The sequence below is a fragment of the Trypanosoma theileri genome (assembly GCF_002087225.1).
Source record: "Trypanosoma theileri isolate Edinburgh chromosome Unknown TM35_Tth_2_V1, whole genome shotgun sequence".
Lineage (NCBI taxonomy): Eukaryota > Euglenozoa > Kinetoplastea > Trypanosomatida > Trypanosomatidae > Trypanosoma > Trypanosoma theileri.
This window is the reverse complement of record NW_021639844.1, coordinates 449611-459798: the sequence shown is the minus strand read 5'-3', so window position 1 is coordinate 459798 and position 10188 is coordinate 449611. Positions and strand designations below refer to the sequence as shown.

Genomic DNA, 10188 nt, shown 5'->3' with positions numbered 1-10188 from the left:
TTTTTTTTTTTTTTTTTGCTTTTCGTAATTTCTTTTTTTTTGCTTGATTTCTTCTTTTTTTTTGCTTCTCTTACACACACATTGTTAGACTGTACGGGGTGGTGTCGAAAGGGGAAAGGAACGGGCCACATAGAATACCGACATCTATAAGGCGGCAAGAAAAGTGAGGAAGGGAGGCGTTTTCCAGTGCAGGGTGCTGTGAAAGATGTTTAGAGGTCATGTTTTTCTTGCGGCATCGAATGTGCCCAAAGATGTTCAAGCACTTGTGTTAGCTTGTGGTGGTCGAGTGGTATCAAGGCTTGAGGCTACTGTAACGTTTGGTCTCGTTGCGGCCGCTTCTTTAAATGAAATAGGAGGAACTCTTTCTGATGAAGAGAAACTGCGTGGATTGCGTATTCCAATTGTGCGTAGCAGTTGGATTCGTGCGAGTGTTGCGGCGGGTCATATGGTGCCGGTGAAATATCCACATGCGGTGTATGATCCCGAACTCTTTGCATCTTTTCACTTTACGACGGTGTGGCTGCCAACATCACTGGAGAAGAATGTGATTGCGGTGATGCAGTTCTTTGGTGGAACATATTCACCACAGTTAACAGCCACAACCAACATTCTTGTTTATGGAGATACATCTTCTCACTGTGGTGAAGGTATCGCAAGAGAAACGGCCGCTGCGGTTTCTACGGAAAGTGAAATGCGTGAAATATGGAGACGGGCGATGGAGTCTGCCATTCCATGTGTATCGGTGGAGTGGCTGCATAACTGTATTATCTCACAGCAGTTACATCCACTACCGCAGCAGCCGTTAAAAGATGTGAGTATGGATTTAAACTCTACTATTACTAGTGCTGCTGCTGTTGCTGTTGTAAGTGGAGACTGTGAAAACAGTGGAGGGTCTTTGCAGGATGCAGCCACTAATTCACGAATGGATCTCTCTATGGAGGGTAAGAGATCCCCACAGAGGTGTCGTGATAACAGATATTCGAAAGCTGATGTGCACAGTTTATTCACACCACTTATTTCCCTCAGCGATCTGTGCGAAGCTGTATTGGATACAGAGTAATAGAAATTATGGACACTGTTTTTCTTTTTTTCTTTCTTCCTTTCTTTCCTTGTTTGCTTATTCTTTTTCTTTTTACTGCTTGTATGGTGAAAAGAAGAAGAAGAAGAAGAGAGAAGGAAAAGAAGAAAAGTCATGTGTCATTCCCATAGATTAATAATAATAGAACTATAGATAGTGGTTTTGTAATCATTGAGAAGTTTATTTGCCTAGTTTTATTTGTTTTTTTTCTTATATATTTATTATTATTATTTTCTCTTCTCTGGGTCTTTGTTAGTGTATATATATATATTTATATATTTGCTATACATTCATTGTACTGAAACTCCATTAAAAATACTGCCTCTTTTCTTTTTTTTTTATTTCTTTTTTTTTTTTGCCATTATCCCTCACTCTTTGTGTGTGTATGTGTTTATTATATACATGTACCGTATTTATTTCTGGTCGTCTCAAAGTCAGTGTTCGACTAGCGCACGCAGTTAGAAGACACTGAAAGGCGAAAAGAAGGGAGACCAAAGTTATTTATTTATTTATTATTATTTATTATTATTTCCGAGAAGTATTCGTAATAGCTGGAGTGCTGAAGGAATAGAATCGAAACCACAACATCATGTCGAATGGGCCACCAAACTTCTTTCACATTGTCTCTGAGTATGTAGAACACATTCTTCCAGCTGACAATACAATGAAGGTTCTCCTCGTAGATGAGGCCACTCTTAACATCATTTCCATGGCATGTTCACAAACAATGCTACTCAAAAGGGGTGTATTTCTCGTATCTCGCATTGATGATCATCATCAACGGAAGTGCATGAAAAACATGCGCTGTATTATCTTCATTCGCCCACAGTTATCCAGTGTGGAAGCGGCCTGTCAAGAACTCCGCACTCCCAAGTATGAAAGTTACGCCATTCACTTCAGCACGGCGGCGGGGGCGGAGTTCCTCGATCGCCTTGCCCGTGCGGATGTGGAGAGTCTTGTCAACCGCGTGGGGGAAGTCTTCTGCGACTTCACGGCGGTGAACGGCGATGCGTTTGTGCCGGCGGCCCCCGCGTGTGTTTTGCTGCCGGCGTTTCTCAGCGCCGTGGCGGTGCAGCGGGTGGCGGAGGGCGTCGCGGCGACTTTTGTGGCCCTGCGGCGCAAACCGCTGGTGCGATTTGATCAGAACAGTGCGTTTGCCCGGCGAGTGGCGACGGAACTTGCAGAGATTTTATCGAGAAACGCCGAGTTGTATGATTATAAGAGTCGAGATAGTGTGCTGCTTATTCTGGATCGCAGTAGTGATACCTTAACGCCATTGTTAACACCATGGATATATCAGGCAATGCTGCATGAACATATTGGATTACATCATAATCGTCTACAATTGCCTGAAGGAGTATCAGAAGAAAAGGAATATGTGTTTTCTCAACAGGATGATGACTTTTTTGCGGCGAATATGTTTGCAAATTGGGGAGAACTATGTAATAATGTTAAGGCATATGTGGATAAATGTAAATCTACACTAAATATTGATCGTTCTACAGCAACTATGGATGAAATTAAAGATTTTATGCAGAGACTTCCACAAACAAAAACTTTAACTGGATCTGTAACCAAACATGCCACAGTGGTTTCATACCTCTCATCTATTATTAAAAAACGTGGATTACTAGATATCTCATTATTGGAACAAGATATGGTTGCTACCCCTAATGCAAGTGATCACTGGAATCGATTACAGGGATTTGTGGAAAAATACAATAGAGGTCTTACTAGTAGTAGTATTAGTAATAATAGTAATAATAATAATAATAGTGGTGAATATGTTGTGGAGACGAGAGATCTTTTTCGTCTTTGTCTTATTTATCACTTACGGTATGAAAAAGCGAATCAAACTTCTCGTGTAGTATCAATATTAGAAAAACTTGGTCCACATTATGTGAATTGTTTACGTAAACTTCAACAATACCGTAGTGATAAATCTACGGATGAACTTTTTGGCGCTACAGGAGTAATGGCATCTATTGTAAAAACCTTTGTGGATGTAGGGAATATATATACCCAACATGAACCTGTTTTAAAACGAATCCTTTTACAACTTTTTAGTGGTAAACTCCCATTAGATCAATACCCGTATTTAACTCCCCCGCCTTCTTCTTCTTCTGCACTCCATACAAATACTGCTAATTCAACACAAATGTCATCATCTCCATCATCATCATCCTCTTCTAATTATAAACCAAAAGAAGTGACAACGTTTATGTGTGGAGGTTTTACATATGAAGAGGCGGCGTTAGTGAATGCTATTAACACAGGCACAGCGTACACGGGATCAGCGGCTAACAATCTCGCCTCTGGTGGTGTACGGGCCGCAATTGGCGGAACAAATGTATTAAACAGTGAAGAGTTTCTTACCTTGCTTTCTACACACCCGTAATGTGTAGAATCTTCTTCTATATATTCAATGATGAAGAAAACAAAGAAAAAGAAAAAAAAGAAAAAGAAAAAAAAAGAAGATGAGGAAACCACCATCACCAATACAAGAACAACAATAATATTCCTCTGCAAGAAAGAAGAAAAAAAAAAAAGAAGGAAAAGTAAAAAAAAAAAAAAAAAAGGAGAATACCATTACCTTTATTTACAGGTATATAAGTGTAGGATATTATTATTTTTGTTTACTAGTTTCTTTATTATGTTATCTCTTTTCCTTTTTTTTTTCCTTTGCTTTTTTTTTTTCCTTTTTTCTTTTCCTTTTTGCTTTACTTTCTATAGGTGTTTTGTTTATCTATACTCACGGTAAGCCACCTTTTACAGAATAGTCTTTCTTTTTTTTTTTTATTTATTTTTATTTACTTATTTATTGTTTTGTTTTTCGCTTTTTTTTTTCTTCTTTCTTTCTTCTGTGTGTGTCTGTGTTTGTTTGTTGGGGATAATAAACATACTATTAATAATAATAATAATAAAAACAATAACAATAACAATAAGGCCCAATACCAACAACGATGGCATCATCTGCAGGAACAGCCATTCATAGATGTGGCTGTAGTAGGAGTGGTATTAATAGTGGGGATGGCAACTGTACACTCTCATTAGTGGAGTTGTTGTTGGAGTTATCAAACTCATTAACATATCATAAATCTCACAGTTATTCTCGTGGAGATCATACGGGATTATCTGCAGAGGCGAATTTATTCACAGGCTTTACTGCTGCTGCTGGTGGGACTACTAATACTAGTAATACTAATACTAATATTACGACAACAACAGGACGTTTTCAGAATCCTACAAAATTACGTAGAAAAAGAAGACGTGATGTTATTAATGCCTTTTTTGATCCCACTATTAAAGTTTCCTCCTCACATAATACCAGACGTCAAGAAATGCGGGAGATGTTTCTCAACGCTAAAGAGAATATACGGCAAGTGACAGAAACACATGCCGCGATGTTAGAACTTCTATGCACTGCTGTGGCTCCGGATATTATCAACATAGAGAATCATACACAAGCATTGAATGTAGAGAAATTAAATGAAGATGCAGTTGAAATGACTGAGATGGAACTCATGTTGTATATTATACTTCGCACAAGTATTGCCGCGGCTCCAACGTGGCAGAAACCGCCTATTATTCCACGTTGTTGGTTATCACCATCTATTACGGCAATAATAGAACGTTCACCGGCATTACAACGGACAATGCGATGGTCATGTGATCCCGATCCTGTAATTGATGCCGCTCTTACATCTGATGCGCCTGGATATAATGGTTTCTCATTTGGGGTACGTACATCTTATCATATTCCATCTCTATTAGCTTATTATATGGATAATAATAATAATAATGATACAGCCGCCGCTCTCACTAATACTACTAATACTAATACTAATAATTATAATTATAATAATAGTATTGATAGTCATAGTGTTAGAGGGGCAGCATGGCCGCAGAGTACAAATTCCTCAAGTGTGTATTCCATTGGTGGTGGTATTTGTTCCTACTGGTCTGCACAGGAAAGTATGGAAGTGCGACATCTCTTTTCTAGAAAGCGTGTTGAAGCTAGTCCTCTAAAAAAGAAAGAAAGTGAAAAAGAAGAAGAAGAGGAGGAGGAGGAGGAAAAGTCTATAGTATTATCATCATCAAGAACAACAACAGGAACAACAACAACAACAACAAAAGCCACATCCTCACGTCCTATTTTCTCTATATTTAAAGAGGAATATCCATCTGGTTTACCGTTTTGTTCACTTCTTTTTGTAGCCCTTCATCGTGGTATTGTTGGGCAACAAGATCCATATCTCTTATTACGTTTAGAGTATGAAAATAATGAGAGTGGTTCTTTTTCGTTGAATTCACTCTCATCCCCAAATAGATTACCGTATGGTTTTCGACGTGCAGATGGATATAATCTATTTTCTGGTATGCAACCTATAGGTATTATCGTAAGCCCAGAGTTTCTGGTGGCAAACGGCAGCAAACCAAAAACAAATAAAGGAAAACATAGTAATAAAAATGGCATTCCTGTGGCTTTACGAGAAAGAGAAAAATCAGAAGAAACACATCAAGATAGTCATCATTACACAAGAGGTGTAATGACCATGTTAGAATGGAGTTGTCAGAGTGGAACTCTCTTTTTACGATTACAATATTTATGTGAAGTATCTGAACGGGCAGAATGGCGTGCCTCTCTTGGGCAATATGGAAAAAGTGCAATTGAGGCATTACGTCGAGTACTCTTATTACTATTAAGACGTGTATCGGATCTTTCTAATAGACCAGGTGGTCCACATTGTGTCACTTTTCGTGAACTTTTAGAAGCCCAACAACATTTACGATGTATTGCTGAAGATATTATGGCGTTAAGTGATGTATTTCTTGTGAATGCAGAAATGGGATGGACACCATCTACAGTATTAAGTGAGTTATCCTCTGCTACTCTTCTTTCCTCATTATATACACGATATACACAGAGAATTGTAAATCATACATCCCTTATATATGATAAAGGAGAAAGATTAGATGTTATTGGGGAATTATTTCTTGCTGTTCTTAATCCATTACATCATATGATGTGTGTTTGGCTTCGCCGTGGTGAATTACAAGATCCATATGATGAATTTTTTATTATGCCTTCATACGGTACAACAGATTGTGGATTTCTTGTAGAGACTTCTCCTCAACGTCTTCCAAGTTTTATTTCTTTAGAAGCCGCGGAGAATATTCTTCACGCGGGTGTAAGTCTTCGTGTTCTCCGTGCGGCCGCCCGACATGTTACCTTCTGTGCGAAGAAAGATCAATTACGATTAAAGAACGAAACAGAAGATGTGGACGCTGCAGCGGCATTACATGATCAGATGGATGATGCGATGGAAATTAATTGGCTTCTCTCAGACTTTATGAATGCTTTACTTGAATCTCACACACTTCCACTATCTAAATCATCTTCATCTTCATTATCGTTGTTGGGGTTTCCTCAATCACCAGAAGTGGATTTACTACAGGAGGAGGGTACACTCTCATATTGGCGGGACTTTTACGGAGCCTGTAATCGTCTCTTGTTATCCGCAGGAGAAGAAGAAGAAGAAGAACAACAAGAAGATGATAATGATAATGATAATGATGATGAACAACAAGAACAAGAAGAAGAAAAGAATAAGAAGAGAGAAACAACATTAACAACCGTCATGATGTTAGAACAGGGTGGTGTCCACCAGGCATGTGATCCACTTTCACTTTCTTTAGCACCAGACACGATGGGATCATTAGAGGATGGAGAAGATAGTATGCGAAAGAATAACACTCCCACTGGAGAAAGCGGAGAAATTATCATAGTAACAACAACAACAACAACAACAACAACTGCAGCTTCTCCACTCTCTACAACTGTCGCGGTAACACCAACCGTAACGTTATCGGCATTAGGAGGAAAAACAAAATATGGATCGACAACATTTTCACGGGCATCAAGAGCCACCACCGCCTGGCATGAGGCGATATCAGAGGAATTGGCTCAAGTGGCTCAAGTTACAAATGAAGAGGAAGCGGCAAAGTTAAAAACACGTACAGCACTTAGATTAGAATATGAACGACATGTTCTTCGAAAAAAAGCCCAACGACAATTACAACAATGGAAAGCACGTCGTCTTTCTCTTAATCTTGAAAGAGCAGCTGCAATATCTAGATGTGTGGATGATTTGCAGGAATTATACCTCCATACATTAAAACCTTCAACAGAGATAAAACAAGATTCTCATAAAGGAGATAATGAAGAAGAAGAAAAAGAAAAAGTTGAGAATGAAATAGATGATGGACGAAGAACACCTATTGGTAAGTTTGTTATTCCACTTAAACAGTTACCATCCATCACACCATGTACAGAGAAAAATACGGTTGTAGGCCGTGCCAAGTTTACGCTACCCCGTATTGGTATTATGAGTGAAGGTTTATATGAAGATAATGAAGATGTACCGAATACGACACCTTTAAGCTCACGATCTCGTTTCATTTCACAATATCAACAACATCAACAACATCAACAACAACAATATCGTCGTGCCAATATGAGTAGGACGCTGAATTCTTCTTTACAATTGAACTCTTCTTGTAAAGATGTTAATACGCCTGTTGAAGTGCCATGTGAATTTAAACATACACCAGAAATGTATGTAGTAGCAGATATTAATGATGAAGAGTATTTAATGAAACGAGCAGGACCTCATGTGAGTGATGTGAATGAGATGGAAGCTGTATTAGCAAAGATGGATATACAAGAGGCATCTGTACGGGGTTCTAATGTCTCAAGTGAGGCTTATCAGAAAAGGTGTATTGCTTTAGCAAGAGAAGCTCTTTATAGTATGGGTGAAGCTGTGGAGGTTATTGATGATGATGATGATGATGATGATGATGACAAAAAGAGTAATCATAATAATAAGAATAATCATAATAAGGATAAGAAGAATACCAATAAGATTATCAGTAATGTATGGTGGACAGATCCAACTACAGATGAAGAAGTACTCAAGTCTTATAAAGATAATTCAATCACATCTGGAAAGACACCAGCTGTTACGATAAATATGACAGATCAACAGATAAAGACACTTCTACACTGTTCAAGTTATTATCTCAGGTTAGGACATTATACAGCAAGTTATCTCACACATAAGGCACTTCAGGTAATGTTGTTAGGTCCTTATGGAACTCTTTATCGATTAATGCAACAGTTATTAGATGTTTGTCTTATGCAAAGAGGTTCTGTGGCTGCTAGACTCACTGGACTATGGGAAAGATTAACAAAAGAGTCTATGGAAGAAAATACATTTAGTGCTTCTTCTACCTTTATGATACTTAATAGGGCATTTGTAGAGGAGTGGGAGTCATCTGTACTATATGGAGGAGATACACTTATGCATATTCAACTAGCTCTTTCACTTCCTGATGGTGATAGTGAAAATGAGGAAAGTATGCGGGATGGTGTTTATTTAATGGGGGATGAAATGCAAAGTAATATTAGTGTGGGAGTTGGTGTTAATAGTAGTGGTTTTTTGTTTAGCGATACGGCATTTAGACGAAGAAGAAAACGTTCACCTTCCATGTGTGGAGTGGGAATAGCGGGAGATGATGAGAATGAAGAGGAGGAACTGAGGGAATATTGGAATATAAAGAGAAAACAACAAAATCAAGAAGAAGAAGAAGAAGAAGAAGAAGAAGAAGAACATGGAACGAAAAAGAAACAGCATGCATTTACATTATCATTACCAGATAATCCATTTGACTTTATATCTCAACTCACCATTGTACATAATACTCCACGTGAAGATTTCTGGCTACTCCCTAAAAATGCCATTGCCATTTATGGAGATCTCTTCAGTACTTTACTTTTCTGGACAAGTGTTATGCAATTAGTAACACGTGTTTGGTTTATTGGCATTAAGTCTGGTGTGTCGGAGGCTTTTTTCTTCTGTAATGTCACTCGTGCGGTATTTGGGGCTGTGGCTCAACACATGTGGTTTCTTATTGCGGGTTACGCCCGTGCATATCGTGAGAGTCTTCGCTTTGAGTCTGGTGTTTTATATGGATATCAACAATTGGAGAACTTCTCGCGGGATCATGCGGTGTTTTTGGAGCATTGTCGATTTGCGGCGATGTTAACACCGGCGTTTGCACGCGCACGGCAACAAGTGTATGGAATGGTTCGGCAATTAGAGGAGGTGGAGCAATATATGTTGGCAGCAGAGAGAAGTGAGAGAGAAACATCCAGTGTGAGGATCTCAACAGGAACCGCATCCAGAAAACGTACCAGTGAACATATCATAATAGATGATGATGATGATGATGATGATGATGATGATAATGATGATAAGAAGAAGACGAAAAAGAAGAAAAATACAACAACAACAAAGACGAAGAGTAAAGCGAACACTAAACAAGAAGAAGAGAAAGGGAATAGTAAGAATATTATTAATATTAATAACAGTATTACTAGTAATAAGAAGAAGACTAGTAAGAAGACAGGAGTGGTACAATCCGAGATGCGCAGTAGTGGGGGAAGCAGCAGTAAAGAAGTTGTGACTAAACAGCAGAAGAGAGAGAAATCTCAACAATTACAATCTAAACAACAACAACAACAGGCGGAAATGATAAAACGTAAAGAAGAACGACACCGCCATGTGCGGGATGTCTTGCAAAGACGTTTACGTTCTTTTTTGGGTTTAACAGAGATATTTATTGAACACCTCACAGCTGTGCGGGATAGTGATATTCTCAATGATACAGAGGAACTATTCCCTCAACAACAATCTCATCAATCTCATCAACAACAACAACACTGTGTAGATGAGGAAGAAATGTTTAATACTCACAGTGGACGTGTGCGTACATCCGCCGCCGCCGCCGCATTAACGTCTCTTATTCGTACACTGGAAATGACGAAAATTGCCATACATGATAAGTTGTGACCTTGAAGAAGAAGATGAAGAAGAGAGGAGAGATATGGAAAGAAATAATAAGTAGATAAGAATAGAAAGAAGAAAAAGAAAAAGAAAAAAAAAGAAGTTCATGCTTCTTATTTATTTATTTATTTTTATTTTTGTGTGTGTTTGTTTTGTTTATTTGAATGTCTTTGCTTTATCCGTTTTTTTTTTGTTTTTTTT

The 10188-nt window shown here is 38.4% G+C and overlaps 3 protein-coding genes across 3 annotated transcripts; all 3 read left to right on the top strand.

The window, feature by feature from the left end:
* Positions 1-205: 205 nt before the first annotated feature.
* On the top strand, positions 206-1060 carry TM35_000022680 (uncharacterized protein; the record flags this gene model as incomplete). The annotated part of the gene is made up of 1 exon (XM_029021586.1): positions 206-1060. One exon carries the CDS (start codon positions 206-208, stop codon positions 1058-1060), a length of 855 nt encoding a protein of 284 aa, XP_028887008.1.
* A 607-nt stretch (positions 1061-1667) lies between these two features.
* Positions 1668-3476, top strand: TM35_000022670 (putative vacuolar protein sorting-associated protein; the record flags this gene model as incomplete). Its single annotated transcript, XM_029021585.1, has 1 exon — positions 1668-3476. The coding sequence occupies one exon, from the start codon at positions 1668-1670 to the stop codon at positions 3474-3476; it is 1809 nt and encodes a 602-aa protein (XP_028887007.1).
* Positions 3477-4041: 565 nt separating this feature from the next.
* TM35_000022660 (uncharacterized protein) lies at positions 4042-9993 on the top strand (the record flags this gene model as incomplete). The annotated part of the gene is made up of 1 exon (XM_029021584.1): positions 4042-9993. One exon carries the CDS (start codon positions 4042-4044, stop codon positions 9991-9993), a length of 5952 nt encoding a protein of 1983 aa, XP_028887006.1.
* Between the last annotated feature and the right edge of the window lie 195 nt (positions 9994-10188).